Genomic DNA, 22442 nt, shown 5'->3' on the forward strand with positions numbered 1-22442 from the left:
TCACTCCTGGTGCTCCCCCTTCACTTCACGAGCTCCCAGCATCATGAGACCCCGATGATTAAAGTTGAAACTTTTCCTGCACCTGAAGCTGGGACACGGCATTTGACCCCCTGACGTTGTTGCCCTCTCCAACTCCTTCTTCATCAGTTGGCGTCTCCCGTTGAACCTATCCAACCTTCTCAAAAGCGGGCTCGTGTTGAACTCCCAACCTCTCAAATTATATTTGCTTCCAATATATATATATATATATATATATATTATATTCTTTGTTGAAGGCAGAAAAAAGAATAATAAACCGAATATTCCTTGGCTTATGTGGTGGGCAAGAAAAGAACAAATCAGTGCAATGTTTTTTTTATCTTTTATTTATTTTTGTGAATTAATAAAATAATAATAATCACATGCTTGGTGCGTAAAAGAAGCAACCACAAAGATGAAATAGTGGGATGAGGACCTCAATTCATCTCTATTCTCTATTAGTGGACTCCAATTTCCACGTGTGCTTTTCTTTTTCCCAGCTGTGGCTTTAATTCTTCATGGGTTCTGCGCCTTTCTGTGGTGCTTTTCTTCAGCTGTGGCTTTAATTCTTCATGGGTTCTGCGCCTTTCTGTGGGCCTCAGGATCTGCGATTTTGTATCACAATGAAATTAAATAATAGCACTTTTTCCCCCACATTCTATACTTTAATCATACCGAATAACGTTTTTTCTTTTTAATTAGTCTTATTGATGATTCGTGTTATGCAATGTATATAATAATGATTTAAATAGGGAGATTTGATTATATTTGTGTGTGTTGGTGGGGGAAGTGTGTTTTTTTATATATATTTCAATAACTTTTTAGTGGGTAAATTATGATGAATTTTTTTAAAATTCGATATAATTATAAATAATTTTTTGTTATTTAAAAATTATAAAAATATTTTTTTATTATTTAAAAAATTATAAATACCTTCTCATGTATGATGAAATTATGTAATTATTGGGTTGAGGTTTGAAATTGTCAATTTTATATTTGTGGTGTTTTCTTTCTTTTTTTAAAAAGATTAAAAAAATCAAATAAGGTGGATGAAAATTTTTAAAAAATTGTAAAAAATTATTCACTTAGTCTATTAAAAAAAATAAAAATTTTAAAAAATAAATAAAATTATAATTCTCAATCCACAACGATATTTTGATCAGTTTGCCAAATAAAATAAGATAATTGCACTCTCCTCTCCTGAGGTTTGGTGTAAGTACATGTAAACACTCTCTGATTTGAAAAATTACATCTAATACCCTTGAGATTTGCTTTCGGCTAACAAATAGGTTATTTGTTAATCAAATTTTATCGAATTTACTGATATTAACAAAAAATTAGGAAAAAAAATTATATTTACTCCAAATTGACTTATTGCAGGTCGAATAAATCTTTTATGTTATCCTCATATATCTTCATGCGTTAATGCATGTGAGGAGATACATCTTCTTTGTTATAAGGATAGTTTAGTTCAGAACACATTATTTGACTTACAATAAGTTAGTAATAAGTCAATTGAGGGTAAATATTAGTTTTCATTCAGTCTTTTTTGTTAATACAGCAAATTCAGTGAATTTTGATTAACAACGGACTTATTTGTAGGCGGAAACAAATTTCAGGAATGCTGAATGTAATTTCTCAAATTATAGAGGGCTACTTGTAATTATATAAACATCAAGATAGGGGAGTGTAATTGTCGCTAAATAAATGAAAATTTAACGGGGACTTGAACTATTATTACACTGTCGTTAAAATTTTGATAATTTTTTAAATATAAAAAAAAATATTTAGAATTATGTCAAATTTTAAAATAATTTGTTGTAATTTATCATTTTTATATCGTAATTTTTATACTCTTTCTGAAAGTATACAGTAATACAATATATTTCTTGATGGTAGTACATTTGTCATAGCCACGATACTATTTTTTTTTTTTCTTGAAGTGCCACGATAATTTATTAATCTTATGAAAATAAACATGTGATCCTTTGTTCAAATAATAAATATGTATATATACACAAACATGTGTCTATGATTTTTGTCTTTTACCTATGTTTTGTCTTTTATTGTCGTTATTATGTTTTATCGTTTATATAATTCTTTGTCATTGTTTAGCAAGTAACTTCACTTCTTAAGATTGCAACTCAAAATGGCCACAATCAAACCATTCGCAATAGAATTGATAATATGTTTCTTGTTAATTGAATTTTATTGTAAAAGTTAATAATGTTGATTTTAACTATAATGTTAATAATTTTGTTTGAACATCACAATTGTCGTTGTGATTCGGATCATTCACTAATTTAAATATCATTTTGTTGTTCTGTGTCTACAAACACAATTGAAAATATACGGCGTAAATTTCAGTTATTATAACATTTCAATATCGGAGCTAGTAAAAGTCCGTTTTACAGATAGTATCATTACTTGGCATCTGGACTGTATATATAGTTTGCAGCCACTTAATCCTATAACATCAAAATGACTTGTTTTACAGATAATGATAGATCAATTGGAGATCAAGAGACCAATTTTTGTGATGACATTATCTCGTCAGGCAAAGCGCCCAATTTTTCTGCATCGTTCTGAAGGACACTGTTGTAAATTACTCAATTATAGTGTGAGGCCTCACATCAAATGCAAATGTGGCATTTTCATGACAATACATTATTTATAACGAATGGATTCAATAATAAGCTAAGTCGATTATTTATTATTTTTTTATTTATACCTAACAAAAACAATTATAAGAATCATATCCTAATCAATAATACTAGATAAATAAAATTTAAACACCGCATATTATACAGTAGAGTATTAATTGAATAGCTCGACTATTTATGATTGAGTTAGGGTTCGTTGACTCAACTATTTAGGACTTGCACATAATGTACATTTCAAGAGAATAAAAGGGCTTATAACGTGTTAAAGTTAGACGGAAGTGTAACAGAAAATTAGTTGTGTATTAGTAGTGTTTAAAGAGAAGATTAAATGAGGCGTCTATAATATATTTTAATTAGTTAGAAGTTAGAAATACCAAATATAGTTATAAAAGTTAGGGTGAGGTTTGGACATGTGAAGGTAGTAAATAGTACAGCTAACGGAATCCCTAAAAATGCCATAGACATATAAATGACATAAAACACAAAAAACGTTGGTAGTTAGCAACAAGCGCAAAGAGAGAGAGAGAGAGAGAGAGGGAGGAAGAAAAAGAGAAGATAGTAAAAGAAACGAGCGGCGGTGGGGGAGTGGCGCGAACTTCAATGATGTTTCGTGAATCTTGACTCATTATACTCTCAAGTTGTGGCGCCTCGGAACTGTGGCCCCCCCTCCATTTCCCTCGCTTTTCTCTCGCTGCCTACATTTTCCTCTTCTTTCTTTCTTTACGACTGTGTACGAATCGTGTGAAGAATACATATTCTTGGAATTCTGAAGAGAAAACGTCCAGAACTCGGAAACCATCCTCGTTTTTTCTTTGTCGTGTAGATTTCCACCAACTGCCGCTTCCTACGCATAAAACATCAGTGGTATGCCCATTTCCTTGACTTCTCTGCGTGTTTTTCTTGTCTACTTTTGGGATTTGTTCTTAGGGAGTTTTTGTCTTAAATTCTGCATGTTGCTGGCTTGAATTTCGTGTCTCAACAAAAGGGTAGTCGTGTTATTATGAAGACCTCTGCTTTCTGTGATGTGTGTTGATGATTGAGTGGATTGTTGCCTAAAAAATGCGTGTGCTGTGTCTATGGTTTCGAATTTTCTGCAAGTATTTTGTGTCATTTCCATTTCTGGTCCACATGGAGATCTGACTCCATTGGAGGTAATGAGGAAAGGAGACCAAACTTCTGAAATCAGCTATCCTGTTATATTTTAGTTCCTTCATGTTGATAAAACGATGATTAGTAAATTTGGTGCAAAATTCTGTCTTTTTCTTGGGAGTCAAAGAATTACGTATATGCAAGATATAAATAAACACCATCTGGATAATGTTTTTTAGTATGCTTACTGAAACAATTTTCCTATGTACTCTCACTGACTTATTTGTATAAATTCTTGTGAGAAGAATTGTTTAAGTAAATTTAGTTGTGGAATTGGCTGGTCAGAGATCAAAAGAATTTACACCTTTGTTTTTTAGCAGATTGCTTAATGGCTACCAGTGTAGCTTCTGGAAGCGGCCGGCTGCATTTTAAAGACACTGTTTACAGGAGACAGGGCTGCAGACAGGCTCATTGGGTTCAAAATATAGCAGTCCCGAGATGCATGCAGAAAGAGCTTTCTTGGTAACGACCATAAAGCTTATGATTTATTCTGTGTTATTGTGGTATATGTTTGGGGTTCTACACTGGTTTTTCCCTTATAGATGCTAAACATTTTTGTGATCTTGATGATAATACCAAGAAGCCAAATGTATCAAATAGGGTGTTTTAGCTTATATCTTGTCCCTGATAACTGATGATGCATCCCTCAGGTCTCATGGGGTCTCAAAAGGCTTGCTGGCCAAGAAACATAATTATTTCCATCCTCAAATTAAGGAGGACTGCAAGCAACGCAGAGTAGTGATCAAATCATGCTTGCGAGAGGGCTACAATAAGTATTTTGATTTTGCTGTAATTGGAAGCGGGATTGCTGGCCTTCGATATGCTCTTGAGGTTGCCAAGCACGGAACTGTAGCTGTAATAACCAAGGCTGAGCCCCATGAGAGCAACACCAACTATGCACAGGGTGGTGTGAGTGCCGTGTTATGCCCGTCCGATTCGGTTGAGAATCATGTGCAGGATACAATTATTGCAGGCGCTTATCTATGTGACGAGGAGACTGTTAGAGTATGTTATGGGAAATGATTTGATTTCCTACTCCCTTTTCCCCTTTTTTGGCTTGAAGAATGGTGAAGACTCCGTTTATACATGATCACCTATTGGCTTTCTCCATGACGCGTTTTACATGAAAGATAATCTCAAATGAGTTTTCTACCTTGAAGATGTAGGCACATGACATATATCATCCTGAGACAGCAATAAAACCACTTTAAGTTTCTGTTCAGTCATTTAGACTCTATGATATTTGCACAAATGTGGAAGTTGTTTATGGTAAATTAACTGGTCAATATCTTTTGCAATCTTTATCATGTTTACCAGGTAGTGTGTACTGAAGGACCTGATAGAATCAGAGAATTGATCGCAATGGGGGCTTCATTTGATCATGGGGAGGATGGGAATTTGCATCTGGCCAGGGAAGGGGGACATTCTCATCGAAGAATTGTGCATGCAGCTGATATGACCGGCCGGGAAATAGAGAGGGCATTATTGGAGGCAGTTCGAAAGGATCCTAATATTTTCGTCTTTGAGCACCATTTCGCAATAGATTTCCTGACTTCTCAGGTTGACTTTGGTCCTTTTGTTTGCATTTGTGTTTGTGGTAATAAATGATATGAGTGGGCTGCTTCTAATTGGTCTGAAACTAGCCGAGATTCCATTTATAGAAACGTTTTTCTGAAGTATGAAGGCCTTGAACATGTTGAACTTAGTACAGGAAATAGAAAAAGGTGTTAAATCTGTGCTAGCATTGATGTGAAATATCAAATTTTACTGTTGCATGAAACTCCATTATAATTCTCTAACATGGTTATACCTGCTGGCTTTCAGGATGGTTCTGATACTGTTTGTCATGGTGTTGACACTTTGAACACAGAGACGCAAGAGGTAAGATTAAGAAAGTGGATCTAGTTAATGTTGCTAGTGTACTTCTTCTTTGAAGATGCTCCCAGTACACTCACTAAAGGGCAAAACATTGATGCTCTAGCTTTTGGGCTTTGAAACTTTTAGGTGGTGAGATTCATCTCAAAAGTAACTTTACTTGCATCAGGCGGGGCTGGACACATCTATCCAAGCACTACCAATCCTCCGGTAAAGCTTGAATTTCTTGTCCATTGAAAATTTCACGGAATACTGTTTGTCTATAATATGAAATATTCAAAGTAGAAAATCTAACTTTTTGTAAGCTAAATAAACAATCCATGGACATTATGTTCTCTAAGTATTTGGATATTTGAAAAGCTATTCTTGCTGCTATGTTTCATCCTAATTTACTATAATCTAAGCTTCATAATTAGTTAAATTTGGAAGAATATGTTGTATCCGCCTCAAAGAGTTGAAATATAACTCATCATGACAGAAATACAATATTATTCAAATTGTTGCTGATGTATCTTGTAGGTGGCAACTGGTGATGGAATGGCTATGGCTCACCGAGCTCAAGCTCTAATTTCTAATATGGAGTAAGCTATTCGAGATGTGCTCATTTTTCTAAGTGCACCGTTCTCTTCTAGACTATGTGATCATTCTTTAATCTTATACATAGGAAAATAATTCTTGACTGAATTCGGTATCAGATCATGAAACAATCAGTTTCTTCTGCAATAGATAACCTCAGCAGACTGTTTGTGTAGAATTCAAATGTTTCAGTTTGTTCATGGAAAACTGACACAGATGTGTAGACGTGTTCACAACATTTGCTTCTTTTAACCATTTTCTACATTCTTGGAGTCTTTCGTAATTTCCTCTATGTAACGCTCTATAGCAAGGTTTTCTCAGATCTAGCTGGATTCAATTTACTTGCCAGAATTTTCGTTACTCTTTATATTGATGGATTATTATGCTATCAGGTTTGTGCAATTCCACCCAACTGCTTTGGCTGATGTAGGCCTTCCAATTAAACCAAGAGAGGCCCGAGAAAATGCCTTTTTGATAACTGAAGCTGTGAGGGGAGACGGAGGCATACTTTACAACTTAGGCATGGAGAGGTTCATGCCCTTTTACGACGAGAGGGCAGAGCTCGCCCCGCGGGATGTCGTAGCAAGAAGTATTGATGATCAGCTTAAAAAGCGGAACGAGAAGTATGTGCTTCTTGATATCAGTCACAAGCCCAAAGAGAATATTCTCTCTCATTTCCCCAATATCGCCGCAGAGTGTCTCAGGTACGGTTTAGACATAACCCAACAACCAATCCCTGTGGTCCCTGCGGCTCATTACATGTGTGGTGGAGTGCGTGCTGGGCTCCAAGGTGAAACTAATGTCAGAGGTCTCTATGTGGCTGGTGAAGTTGCATGTACCGGCTTGCATGGGGCGAACCGGCTCGCTAGCAACTCATTGCTGGAGGCACTAGTATTTGCACGGCGGGCTGTGCAACCATCAATTGATCATATGAGGAGTTCTCAAATTGATCGGGGTGCTTCCCATTCGTGGTCCTGGCCAATAATGCCCAAGTCACTGGGGGACACTGTTTTGAACAACATTGTCCGTAGGACAAGGGAAGTGAGGAAAGAGCTACAGTTGATAATGTGGGAGTATGTCGGGATAGTTAGATCGACGACTAGGCTGCAGATGGCTGAGAAGAGGATCGGGGAGTTGGAATTGGAATGGGAAACATATTTATTCCAGCAGGGGTGGGAACCAACGATGGTGGGGATTGAGGCTTGTGAGATGAGAAACTTGTTTTGCTGCTCCAAGCTGGTGGTGAGCAGTGCTCTAGCAAGGCATGAAAGCCGTGGCCTTCATTACACTGTTGATTTCCCACATGTGGAGGAAAGCATGAGGTTGCCGACTGTCATCTTTCCATGTTCACCTGTAAATAGCACTTGGAGTTCACGGCAACTCCACAGGCAACAAATATGTTAGGAGTATACATCATTTTTGTCGATTCTTCCCCCCTAGAACTTCAGGTGGGTTGCTTGTTTCCTAATTGGAAAACTACACTTGTATTTTGCTACCAAATATTCTGATTCCATGGTCGAAAATCCTTACAGCAACCTTTTGTAATAATGGAAGTTTCTGGGCTTGAATAAGTCCATTGAACTCTTTTTGCAACATGCATGTATTTCACTCCATACAATTCTTGTGATCGTTGTCAGATATGTTGGCCTCCAGACAACTAAAATTTCAGCCTAATATAATTATGGTATACTCAAATGAGTGTGCAAAACTATATAAAAAATTAAAAAAATCAATTTTTATTTCTGAAGATGTATTTTAATTGAAGAAACTAAAAATTCTTAAAATAAATAAAAAGTTAAAAGTTAGTAGATGTTGAAAAAAGAGGGCAACTTAGCAATTAAGAAAATAAAAAATAATAATAATAAATAAAAATGACAGACCATAATTTGAATAACCTGTTTTTCAATAATGATAAAGTATAGATGCTACTCTTCGGTCACCTTAACTGATACAAGTCCTATGTCACATCTTATGATGACATGTAACAGACAGGCTTAAAATAAAATAGCATGTTAACTTGTGTTTGTGTTGAAAGATTGCAGTTGAGTGACTGTAATCAATAGTTGTTGTAACAGCAGCATACGAAAAAGAAATCCCATCTTTAATTCATTAAACCAGAAGGTATACATTCAGGACAGCGACAAAGGAATTCATCAACCCCTTTAAGACATGGGGAGGGAAAGCTACAGCACACAGGCACAAATTGACAGACCACCACATAGTCTCTTACAACATTGTCTTTATCTTTATTGTTATTTTCTTTTACATTCCACTACTCACATCTGTAAACAGAATATGTAAGGCAACCCCACAACTAAAACCTGTGTAATCAACTTGTACATTTAGAAAAAATAAAAAAGAAGAGAGAAACCCGAAAAAAGAAAGAAAATCTGAGTATTTTCACGACACCTCAACTTCGTAAGGTGTAATGGTGTGAGAGTTCTTGACAAGTAATGTTTCCAGTGATCTTGATCTTCTTTTAACAACTCAGCCAATCTCCGTTTCTCATCTTCACCGTCAGGATTTGCTGTTCCAAGCCTCTCCTCTCTCATCTCAACAACGTAGTCCAAGATTTCAATTGCATCAGCAGTCCTACACATATTGGTTCACAAAAATTTAGAAACTGATGGATTTGATAAAAAGAATGATTACTGTAATTAGATCAAGACTAGGAATCATATAATGTAAAAAACTAAAAGGTAGATGCCAATTAGTAGAGCATCAGCAGTTACCTGCCCATTGCATCATAGGTTCCGGCAAGATTGCTGTAAACTCCTAAGGTGTCAGCATGGTAGGGTCCACATTGAGCCTCCAGAATAGTCCTAGCTTCTTCGAACAAATCAGCAGCCTCATTTATCAAAAGAAGTTGCACACAGGCAAGGCCCATTTGGTTCAGAGCAATACCAAACAGGGCAGATTTCTTCTCTCCCGCTGAACGAAACTTTTGTGTGGCATTCTTCAGAGAGTTGTAGGACTCAGAATAACTCCCCAGCATGTAGTACAAGACCCCCATTTGAGCTTCAATTCCCGCAATTATGCTCTGGTGTCCTGGCATACTGGCGTATACTTTTATGGCCTTTTGTAGTAACTGTAGTGCCCGATCATGCTCGTTCATGGACTCGTATATAGCAGAAATATCCACCAAACCACTGGCAATCTCTTCTGAGGGGCTTCCAGGTGTCGGCTTAGCATAAATTCGAAGAGCATTTTCACAGTAGGATTTGGACTCACTGAATTTTCCAATCTTGTTGTACAGATCAGCCAGACGAACAAAGACTGAAGCCACCAATGGATGATTCTCTCCTTTACTTGACTTAAACATATTGAGAGCTTTTTGATAAGCAAAAATAGCCTCATCATATCGTGCCATAGATAAATATGCATCCCCAACATTGCAATCTATGGCAGCCACCTCCTCATTTTGGCCATTAGCAGCCATAGCCATGCTAGCAAGAACATAATGCTCAAGTGCACTTTCATAGTCTCCTTTAGAATCACAAATAAGCCCAAGAAGTCTCCTATCTGCCGCTTCCTCCAGAGAAGCTGATGACCCATTAGCTTTATGGGTGTCAAGAGCCTTCAGACAAAGCTTCTCAGCCTCATCAAATTGTATAGCTTGAACATGGGCTTCAGCCAGATACCTGCAAGTCTCACCAAATCGAGGGTCTTTTTCTCCAAGGACTTGCCGTTGAATCTCTAAACCTGCAGTATAAAACAGTATGGAATTCTCAATCTGCCCAAGCATTGCATAAGTATCACCAAGCTGCATGCACCCTGCAAATTTAGCAAGAGCATGATTGTGGCCTAAATCAATATCAGGAATATCAATGGATCTCTCAAGAACGGGAATTGCCTCAGTGTACCGCCCCAACCTGCAGTATAATGCTGACACAACATGTAGACACATAACAAAATCTAAATTGGGCTTTGCACTTGCTGAAATCTCAAAAGATTTCATTGCTCGAAGAGCCAAGTCAAGAGCCTTTTGTATATTATCCCCCGATGCTATCATGTCCCTAGCCTGTTTGAGTAAATACGGTCCAAGATATCCTGATTCACCATGTTCCTCTGTTCCATTCTGCAATGTAGGAGGGCTCTTCTCGATTTTCATGGAAGAAACAGTACCCATTTTTTTCAAACCCTTGACACTCTGCTTCCCATTTGGAGGCCTCCCATTTAAAGTTTTGCTTCTCAAAGTAACCTTTCGCGGGGCTTCCGACTTAATAACGGAAGATTTGACCTTATTTCTGTCTCCAGGATTCTCATGTTTATACACTTTGTTCCCCTCAGGAGAGCTATCTCCTCCATTTTGCTCAGGCACGACCTTTTTTATCTCGGCCACACCATAATCTCCTCCAGCAAGGAACCGCAACTCAGAGTCAATTCTTGACTCTTCACCGTATGATAAAAAACTACGCCTTGAAGGTGACTGATCCGAGCTCTGCATCTCACATACATTGTGATACAGTTGTTCGATCGATGTGTCAGCACCCCCATCAATGGCTAGATCAAGAGAGTCACTCTCAGAACTCATTGTGCTCAAGGGCGGACTGTGTGCGGTCAATGGACTTCTTGGGGACCTCTCAATGAAAGCTTTGCGAGGGACGTAATGCCCCCCTTGTTCCTTGGCGAGATTCTCAACGTTTGATCCATCCACGATGTATTCAGGCATTGGAAGCACGAGTCAAGAATCAACCCAAGCTTGGATTTCTTGCTACAGCCTATACACGTGGAAAACATTATAGTGAATTTAGAACGTTCCATTAGAAAACTAATGTCCCTAAGTGAACAGAGATAAAAGGACTTAACGGACAAATTTCAATCCATGAATTGCATTACAAACACAATGCATAAAAACCAAACATCATAACATTCAACACATTCTAGTGATGATGCATTTCTCCTCCAACAATTTTCACAACCAACAGCAACATCTTATTTCCCCTGTATTCTCAATAAATCTAGTATGACCTTTTTTTTTTGGGGGGAGCTATTAGCATTGCAAGAGAGCCATAGGATCATCAGAATATCCAAAATCAAACAAAAACATGTGTTTCCGTCTATTTTCTGTTTCAAATTTTCATCAGACATTGGAGAAAACATGACTTTTGAAAACTCAAGCAGGCAAGAAATCAAAAAGGCTGTAATCATATATATGCATATACATCTTTGTGAAACTCAATCAACAAGTAAGAAGCAATTATAACGACGATACTCTGATTACCGAAATCTTCAATTCAACACATGAAAAAAAAAAAACATCAAGACAGTCCCAGAATTTCATAATATCACCAGAAAGAAGAAAAACATGATCATACCTTGACAATCCTTCAAGCAAATACTGCTTCCACGTGAAATGTATCTTTATTTGAACCTCCACCCTTTATTTCTCTAGTTCATGTACATCCACATGCTATATATATATATATACTTATATGGGTTGATGATGGGCAGAGAAAGATGAAGAGAAATGAAGAGGGTGGTTGGTTTGAAGAAGAAGGTAGGGGCAGAATTGGATAATCAAGAATCAAATATAGAAAATGTATACTGACGATTCAGAATCAAATGATTGGTAATCTCGACAAATGTAGGTAGATAATAATGTAAATATACTTTAAAATTATATAAATATATATGTATATGTATATATATATATTATATATTTAGGCGTAGTGTATGTATAGGTGGGGTGTGGAGAAGTTGGAATGCTGAAGCATGAAGGAGACTTATCATCTTCCGTTAATATCACCACCACCGCTTGCAACCGCCGAATTTTCGCGTTTTCTTTCTGCCCTTTTGTTTTCATTTGTCTTTTCTTTTGTTTATTTGTATTGCTCCGGGACCAAGACCAACTATCCCATGCAATTATCATATTCTTCCCTATTACTACTATTTTATAGCACCTCTACGTGTTTACATATTTTATAGTACTATTTAAAATAAAATATTTATCGTTTAATAAAATAATAAGTTTTAATATTACATTTATGAGAAAACTGTGATAGAAAAAGATGTATGGAAATAAAAAATAATAATTATCAAAAGATAATGAGGGTGGAAAGTTAGATAAATAAATAAAAATATTAAATTAACTATTAAAATACATATGAAATAAGATACCAAAAATGTATTTTTCCTTAATATATAGTATAAATTATTATTATTATATACTATAATTAACATCATTAGCGACTATTTAAATGGTCTACTTATGATTTTCAATTAATTTATGTTATGCTATTTTTGACAATTTAATGTTATAAACTTTTGATATTCATTAATTAATTAGAGGAAATTCAAATAAAACATTAATTATTTATATGATATATAGTTTATATTTAAGGCCATCAAGCACAAAGAATTGTGATTGGTCAAGATTTAGAAACTCCCACAAGAAAAAGCAGAGTGGGAGTGGGCTGGCAATTAATGGCTTCTCAATCAGTGAGAAACTCGTAGGATATTCCGGCTACGACTGTGCTGGTTGCGAAGTGCCTGCGTCCACTTATATTTTGCCACGTAATCTTTAACCCGACGTGGCAGTCATTGATTGCTTGGTAACCAGGATTTTTCTTCCCAGGAGGGCGGTTTCTTTTTTATGATTGCCTATGAATAAGTTGGACTTTGGGAACTGGATCTGGATTATATTTGTGGGTTGGACAGAAAAATGTTTTTTTTTTAGAAATCAAATATAATTAGTTTATATCTTTCAATTATCAATAATTAGTACATATTAATTGACAATGTCAAATGTGTATAGTAAATTAATAACTAATACCGTCAATTAAACCCAATCTCATTAACGAACAAAAAAACAATTTAGAGTTCAAATTTTTCACAAACTTTTTTCCTTTTCTTTTGATTATAATAATTTTTATATAATTGAGCGACTTGCTTTACGATCAAAGATATAACAAGATCCAGTTTGCATCATATCTAAGGAATTCCTAATTCGAACTGAAAAAGTAACATAAATCGATCATTATCAAACGAACTGCAATCTTTTTCTGAGCAACCTTCCGTTATAAGTCCTAACAATCCTATACGAAATCCAATAAATAGTATATTGACAATAAAAGCTCGTTCAATACATCGGATCATAGTCTCATCGAGTTTGCTCGGAATACAATTTATAGCTAATGACAAGTACGATTTATGAGCATAATCATAACAACCATCCCTTTTGTACTTATGTCCAACATTAATTTTGTGTGTTATATTATATCATAATATTGAAAAGAAAAATCTAAATTGAGAAGACAATTATAAATTTAAGAATAATTGAGTGGTTCAAATGCTAAATCAAAAATTGTTGTTTCAATAGTCCCATCAATTGATAAGCTTTACTTGTTAAAGAGAAGGGAACAATCTTTGATCTATATCTTAAGCAACTCCAGCAACTATGCTAATTCTCATCCTAAGCAAAGGGTATAATTGTTTGCAAAGGCATCACATGAAGGCTGCATAATTATTAGCGATTCTGATGTTACAATCTTTCTGTTCACACGTCTATTTATAATTTTCCTTTTCTTCTTCACTTTCTAGACTATGAAGGTGTAGTATACGTAAGTAGTTGGATGATCATCAGCAGACTGTACGGGTCATGGCCGATGTTTTATTGGACTCTACTTAGATTGTTGAAAATTTTCCAAGTATTAACCAACTCTTCTTGTTCCATTTTATTACAAAATTTAAGATATTTGTACATCATTCCAAAAATTGTGTGAATATCATATACTGAATTGCATTATCCATCATTTTCGTAATAGTACCATGAAATTATATTTTTTTATTTCTTTCAAATTTTGAATGCTTCAACTAAACTTGTGACTACCAAATTACCTAACCACCATAGTTTTTGAGGTATTTTTTATGGGCTTAAATGCATTTTTTATCCTATAACATTTTTTTTTATCATTTTATGTTTTCGTTTTTTAACTTTGTAAGGTAACATTTTGATTTTAAAATTTTTTAATTTTTTGCAATTTCAATCCTTTTTTTTTTACATCGAAATTCACCCTTATCAATGAAAAAATGCATATGCATCTCTTGTGACCTTTTAAAATTGAGGCTACTGTTTATATTGACTCATTTTAGTCAATATTTTGTCTTTTAATTTTTTAGGATATCATTCTGGTCCTGTATTTTTTCAATTTTCACGATTTCAATCATCTTTTTTGCCGAAGTTTACACTTCTTACCAGTTACCACAGAAAAAAATAAAAAAGATCAAAATCCCAAAAATAAAAAGATAAAGGATCAAAATGCTATGTTAAGATGTTAAAGGACAAAAATGCATTTGATTCTTTTTCTATATATTATAAAGAATATTTAACGTACAAACAAAATTCATAAACGAAAAAAGAAAGAGAAAAAGATATAGACTATTTTTTCAAAACAAATCATCAATCTTTTGTAATAAAAATGGGAAAACGAGAATAACACACCACAATCCTACTAGGCTAAGGAGGATTGCGTCTATGCGTGTCCATAGAGTCACTAAACCATGAGTCTGTCATATTCTAACCATTTCAGAGACGAAAACAATATATTCAACTCCATCAATTTTCTGTTGACAATACATTAATCTAATGAGACAAGTAATTCCAGATGAGAACAAAGTAGCAAGTCCGCCAACACCTTAATTCAAATAATATTACTTGGGGATTCATTATTGGCACCAAACCAAATACTAGTAATAACTATTATAATCATCACAACCACAGCATATTCTGAGGGTGCAACCTCTTGCTCGGTGGTTGGGTCCCTAGGTTCGGAATATTATGCATTGGGTGCGCGTTTTTGACCCACCCCACCCCTAAGATGATTCCTAATCCGTGGGGCACAAAAAGCTAGGCATCATAATCATTCATATCCTCAACTATCATTATGCTGAATTTAATATATAAAGAAGAAGAATATGTAAGAAACATTACATGACAAAATCTTCCTAACATATATAGCAGTCACCAGACATAATGTTAATAAATCGAATCTGCCCCCCTTATCCAAATACTACACAGCCTCCAAACTCGAATTTGTGATAGATTTAAGCCAAAATTGGTGATCAAGTTGGTGCCACTGCCGACAGTATGAAGTTTGAACAAAAATCAGTTTGGTGGTTCGATAAAAAAATGTAGATATTTTACCACATAATTGGGGAGATTTTAATTCATTTTGAGTATGAATAGCATGAATTAATTGTACGATAATTACAATACACTTATTGTATAATTTAAGAAAGAGATCAATTACATGATAAATATATTATATTTATTGTGTGATTGATTGGTTCAGTCAAATCTGACATGTATAAAAACTTTGCTAACAAGAGATGTTCTTTTCCTATTTTTCGCTTTTCAAACTGTACATTAATCAGATGAAAACATCATAGTTTCCTTTTCGTTTTTTTATAATTAAAAAAGGTGGAAAAATTAAATATTTGGTGAGCTTATAAACTTTTTAAAACATCTTATAAGATGTTACAAAGTATTTGAAAAGTTTTTTAGGAAAAGAGCCTATAAACTCTTTAAAAACAAAGAACTGCTAACTTATTTCCAAGGTTGTAACAAATTTCTTCAAATTAATAATAAATTTATCATTGTTTACATTTTATATAATTTTATAATTTTATTTTATCCAAACACTTCGTGAACTAATAAAATGTATAAATTTATAAAATATTTTAAATAAATTTAGCCAAACACCCTCTAAATATAGTTAACCAAAGATAAGATATGTTTCCTATTTAAAAGAATATAATGATGGCTACATGCACTTTCAGTGTGCTTTTTTTACGTGTTGTTTGTTGGGATTTTTTAATGTTTTTCCTTTTCGTTTCCTGATAATTAATACTCCCAACTATTTGTCATTATATTTAATAATTCCTACTATCTCAATCAGGCTGGTGGTAAGTGCGGACAATTAAAGAATTACTAGAGAAGTCACAAGCCTCATAAAATATGAGTTGGTTGGAGATGGATGAACCCAGAATGCATATTTTAAGTTTTGACCCATCACCACACAACAAAGAAAATGAACAACATAAATAATTACTTGGAATTATTATCCATCCTCAGAACCAAACAATACCTACTCATTTCCTGCTCTCTCGCTATACCAAACAACATCCCCTATGTGAAGGAGTTTTGGGCTTTGATCCTTTTCATTATCCCAACCATAGTTAAGAACGATTATTATATCTTTGCAAAACACATAATTTTTTGATCTATCTTTATTTTATCTTACACAAATATAATATATAAAATTAAAGATAAATTATAACGGATTCCCCTAAAACTTGCATAATTATAAATACCCCTTATTGTTTGAAATAATTTATCTTAAAATTAAATATATTATAAACTTTTGAAAACAAATGCACTTGCCAATAAAGCTTAACTCGGTTAGCGAAGCTAAACGCCCATGATTTTAGAGATCATGTGTTCAAACCCCATCTTATGCATGGAATATTGATTCTACTGTAATAGTAAGTATTGATTATATCATTTATTTAATACTATTGATTAGAATATGATTATTGTAATGATTGCTATCTAACAGGAATGATTACACTCGATTTATTTCAATTAATAATAATTTATTACTCTTACTTCAAAATAAAGAAAACACATGCACTTATCTCTATCTACCTTTCTTTTTCCTGTCTTTGAATAATTTATAAATAAAACCAAACAAGGCTTTACCAGTTGACCTTTCTTTCTTTCCATCTCCCTGTCCCTCTTTGCGCCATGTTAATTACAATTTTAAAAAGATAGGATAAAATTTTAAGTTAACAAGATTTCATTTAACCCTTAACGGCTAAATCCGCTACCATCTGAAATTACCATATTCGCACTTCACATACGAGAAACTATGTAAGTTACCAAGGCCTTAGAAACAGTCGGGCTGACTCTCGCTTCACAGATACTACCCAGTAGTACCAGAAAAATTCTAATTTGAATCGGATTTAATTAGACTATAATTAATTATATGACAAATATAATATACTTATCATGTGATTGTTGTACAATTCAAAAAAAAATTACCAATCACACTTACCATGTAATTGATTTGAATAAGAATTTTCTATACTACCAAAAGATGAACTGAAACGCTTAAATACACATAAAAGATCATGTCAAAAGAGAAACTAGAGTAAATTTGAAAAAAAAAGCATAAAGTATAAGAACTAGTTTCAATGAATATTAACAAACTCATTCAATTTTGACCATATCAGTTACTAAAACTTTAAAATTCCATAATTACATTTTACTCAAGCACTTTACAAACTTATTTTTAAAATAAGGCAATAACATTTTATAAGCTTTAGATACATCTTGTAAGATGTACCGAGCTTATGTTTTAAATAAGTTTAGTTAAACCCCTCTCTTAGAAGGTGTTTGGCTAAACTTTTTAAAAATATCTTATAAGCTCCTCCCACATTTTATAAATGTTTTAGGAGCTTAAAAGATATTGGATTTTATTAAAAAATAAGCTCCTAAAGTGTTTGGAATAAAAAAAGATGTTAAAATTATAAGATGTTTTCACATTTTATAAGATGTTACGGAGTTTGCCATAATAAGGTTTTTATCTGGTAAAATAACTAAAATGGACATGATACCATTAGAATCAAATAAGTTGTTCTTTCTTGATATATTTTGTTTTGAAAAATTTTAAAACGCTTTCATAAATAGTACGCATTAGTTTAATTTCAAATAAAAATTTAATAGATAACCTTTTTACAATAACAAAAAACATAACGAATTATGACCTAAATTTTTTAATAAAAATAATATATGTACATTCATGCTAGTCGAAATTAATATAAATATATAATTGATATTTTCTTTATTAATGCAATGATTATTTCTAGTCGTATAATTTATAATATCTTGAATTTATATTTTTCAGTAAATATATTATTAATACCAATCTTATTTTTGTTTAACTATAATAATTTATTATTAAATAATGAAGTATTTTCTCTTATTTGAATATTAGAAAAATTAAATAGCAAAAAAAGCTTTTAAATACTAAAGAGAGTGTGTGTGTGTGTGTGTGTGTGTGTGTGTGTGTGAGAGAGAGAGAGAGAGAGAGAGAGAGAGAGAGTGTATAAGTGTGCGAATGGGGATATTTTTGTCTTATAACATATTAATTTATATAGTTTATAAGATCTTATAAAAAAAAATTAGAAAAGTAACTTTTTTTAAGAAACTTATAAGATCCAAAACATCTTATTTTGAGATCTTATAAACTTTTTAAAAAATAAATTACCCAAACAAATATTTAGAGCTTATAAGCTCTCAAATATCTTATAAGATGTTTTGAAAAGTTTATAAGCTTAGACAAACATCCTCTTAGTATAAGAAACTAATCACACCTTAAATTGCCTATGTAAGGAGCTCCAAGATAGATTATACAGCAACTCAACGCGTACTAAAACCCTGCAATTTTATCCTAAAATAATTTGCTCTTAATTCTTATCTTATTGCTAATTTTTATTTTCCAGGGTGGCTTTCTTGATTTCTACAAAAACCTATATCCTTTTTATAATATAGATTACTGGTATAGTACATTTATGCTTGTATTAGTGCATGTAAAAGTGTATATGGATCAAAGCACATGCAACATAATTGATGTATACCAAATCAAACCTATAGATCGCATAACAGCATGCATTTCAATTACACTAAAAAAGGAGGGGCCTAATAGTTGCACCACAGATATCTCCAGAAAGAGTTACTGGTAAGCCAATGAACAGGAGATTTCTTTCACAAGTCTAGAGTTTTAGAAGTACTAAACCTATGAATTAGGATAGCATCTCTAATATCTCCATGGGGATAAAACTAGTGTGGTTTTCAGGTTGAGAAACAAGAAAAGAAAGAAAGATAAAGGAAAGTATGCTTATCTGTCATTATTTTCTTTTTCTCATCTTTTTCTAAGGAGCATCTTCTCCATTTACAAAAGGGATAGCTTTTTTCATTTAGTTTGATTTGACTTGTGGCTCGTAGGTGAAAATTCAAGTGGATATAGTGCAGGAAAAGCAACATGGTCAAAGTTTGACCACAATGATTTCCTGATCATGTCCCCCTCCATGACCAAGTGATCATTAATGTTCAGTTGCTTTCTCTAATGCCTTTGCCAAAAGTATGCAAAAAGAAAATTGGAGGAAAGAACAATTCTTTGGGTGGACCGCCCATTCTATTGGATCATCTCCAGAATCTATATTTCACATTACCTCATCAAACAAGGTTCATTATTTATTTTTTCATAAAAGAAGAAAGGACAAGAACAATGAGAAATCGTGAGCAATAATAATAAGCCGAGGCCAATTTTCAGGCAAAAGATCTTGAACACATTAAATATGGTCCCATACTTTTCTTTGGCCACAAAACAAGAATCGTTCTTATGGACCAGTTGAATTTGGATTTAAGCACAAGTTCAAGAACATCACTTCACTTGAACACGATCTTACTAAGTTCTAATTAGTCGTATTTGAATTTGAAGTGTTTAAGACCAACATATGTCCGAATACGACCCACAATTTTTAACTACTAAAGATTGCAAAGTGCAGCAACTATTGAACTATAGTTCCAAATTCAGGAGAAATTTGAGATTCTTGATTTCAAATTCTTCAGCTAAATTCAAGATTTTACAATCCAAATGCTGCCTTACAAAATAAACTACAAGCACCGAGCACCAAATGCAGTTTAGAGTTCAGATTTTTAAGGGACTCAAAATGATTACCATCATACTACATACATTCGTGACTCAATTCTCATATGATGGTCATAAGACACGGATCAACAGTCTTAACAGAAGCATAATCTTGACAAGAAATTAAATAGAAACCAAGAAAATCATAAAAGCATACATGGAATATCCAGACCACGATTAAGAAAAATGAACAGCTTTCCCTAAACTCAGGTCCCCACGAATGCACGTACTTGTCTACACACACGTGCAAACCTATCTTCTTTTGACCATTTTGAGTTTTGAAGAATCCTATGCTTTTCTTTTGGGGTGTCCTTTCTTTTAAGTGTTGGAATAAAAAGAGAGAAGAGAAGATGCGTATGCAGGTTTTTGTCACCTATGTATTTGAGCCTCCACTCTTTCTTGTTCTTCGCATATTCAGACGATTCAATGCAAATACAGTCATTTCCCACAATATTCCCCGAAGCAAGACGAGGTTTCCTCATGTATACACGTGTCCATAAAACATATATGCAACTTAATACTACTAATTCGTCTAGTTCATTGATTCATTATTTTAAGCAAAGGTTACAAAAAGATCCTTCTGATAATTCTTTTTCTTTTATTTCTAAAGATCATTAAATAATTTTAATTACATTCCATTAACTTTTCATCCGAATAAACCTCTACTTTTGTAATTAAATTGTTCCCGACTTCTTGGAATAAAATGGTTACTGGGTTGCTTTTTGTGATACTAGTTGCCGTCGCACGCCCACAACCATAATTTTTTTAAATGTAAATTTAAGTAAGCAAATTTGTTTCAATAACAATTTTTAATTTAATAAAGAAAGTTCTACATAAAAGTATTTTTTTTTAGTATTTTGCATAACAAATTATAGTAGTAGATATATTTTTTACTTTCAATTGACTGAGATTAATAAATAAAAAAATTCCTGATGCAGGAATTTTAATAATAATCCCATGGGAAGTTAATGGATGACTCTTTTGAAATGAAAAGTTAATAAAATAACCTTTAGGATTGAAAAATTATTTCATGTGTTACTGGGATATGAAAATTTACAAATTACAAGTGCATATGCAAATTAATAGGTGCTTCATAAATTAATACTCGATAATAATTTCTCTAAAATAATATTTTTTTTTAATTTAGACTTGGACTCAAGGTATAAATTAATAAAATAATAATTTTTCGAAAGACCCTTATATAAATTTATTGTTCATTCAACATATAAATTAATAAACCCATAAAATTATAAAAATAACTAGGACAACTTAGTAAAATATGATTTTATTATTGTTTGCTTCTTCTTAAAATCTAAATATAATTCTATTTCATCTCTAACTTTCCTTATTGCATCCAAAAACTCCGATGCTGTGTTCTCATACTGCAACAAAAAGTTGATACACATTATGTACAATGAACTTTATTATTATTTTTTAGGGGATATATTATATTTGATTAGTCACAATTGTATATATTTTATTCATAAAAAATAATGTAGATACATTGAATTGAAAAAAATCTCATTAAAATTAATAAATTATTAATTTATTGGTTAATTAAGATCTTAAATTAATAAAATGACATAGTCCGGACATTAATATGGTCTTGTGATTGTTCAAGTCAACTTGGGTCTCAAGGACAACTTTTTTCTTTTGCGTGTGTCAATTGACCCTTCCTTTTAATAATTAATTGTGGAATTAAATTTTATTAAACTCATATTTTGATAAAAATTGACATTTAATCCTACCATAATTGCATTTTTCTAATCACCCATTATGCGTATTAAATATGTTTTTTAGTTCATTTATTAACTTTAAGAATGGGGTTAATATTTTAAATGCAATAATAATCAATTATAAAATTATAAATTGATACACAACAATCACAATTCTATTATCAATTATTTCAAATTAACCTTTTGATAATCAATTATACGACAACACAACCAACTGAGCTTGCATTTATTTACTAGCGAATTTTGCATGCTCTATGGGTGTGCATATTTCTTAAAAACATTTAGAGGAATTATAGAATTACTTTATAACAATCCAAAAAAAAATTATTGGAAAAAATGCATGCAACCCTTTATGATATTGCAAATGATCAGATTATTCCTCTATGAAAAAAAAAATTAGCAATTAACCACCTGTATTTTTCAAAATAGAGCAATTTATCCCCCTATATTTTTTAAAATGAAGCAAGGATAAATTACTTAGGAGGGTAAAGTACTTTTTTTTTTTTTTTTTCATAAGGAGGTAAGTTGTTCATTTGTAATATCATACAGTTTAAATTGCATGAAACCACTTTTTATTAGTAAGGTTTTTTTTATTATTTATGGGTTTAATTTAATAAATATTGATACATTGTAGAGATTATAACTTAAGAAGATAACCTGACTGAGGAAAAGGGAAAATGCTAAGGAAAAAAAATAGATAAATAAAAATA

General features: G+C 32.9%; 2 protein-coding genes across 3 annotated transcripts; one reads left to right on the forward strand and one right to left on the reverse strand.

Annotated features, from left to right (window-relative positions):
- LOC105177134 (L-aspartate oxidase, chloroplastic) lies at positions 3186-7894 on the forward strand. Of its 2 annotated transcripts, none has more exons than XM_011100176.2 (8): positions 3186-3545; positions 4151-4292; positions 4481-4835; positions 5148-5390; positions 5655-5711; positions 5835-5915; positions 6225-6286; positions 6674-7894. In XM_011100176.2, the coding sequence occupies exons 2-8, from the start codon at positions 4159-4161 to the stop codon at positions 7683-7685; spliced, it is 1944 nt and encodes a 647-aa protein (XP_011098478.1). In that variant the 5' UTR covers positions 3186-3545; positions 4151-4158; the 3' UTR covers positions 7686-7894. The 2 variants fall into 2 exon arrangements, with proteins under 2 accessions (XP_011098478.1, XP_011098479.1); XM_011100177.2 differs by lacking the exon at positions 3186-3545 and adding an exon at positions 3581-3832.
- LOC105177339 (protein KINESIN LIGHT CHAIN-RELATED 2) lies at positions 8362-11859 on the reverse strand. The gene is made up of 3 exons (XM_020699221.1): positions 11600-11859; positions 9014-11002; positions 8362-8873 (listed from the first exon to the last, which is right to left on the reverse strand). Exons 2-3 carry the CDS (start codon positions 10951-10953, stop codon positions 8624-8626), a joined length of 2190 nt encoding a protein of 729 aa, XP_020554880.1. The 5' UTR covers positions 10954-11002; positions 11600-11859; the 3' UTR covers positions 8362-8623.

Source organism: Sesamum indicum, linkage group LG15 (genome assembly GCF_000512975.1).
Source record: "Sesamum indicum cultivar Zhongzhi No. 13 linkage group LG15, S_indicum_v1.0, whole genome shotgun sequence".
Taxonomy (NCBI): Eukaryota; Viridiplantae; Streptophyta; class Magnoliopsida; order Lamiales; family Pedaliaceae; genus Sesamum; species Sesamum indicum.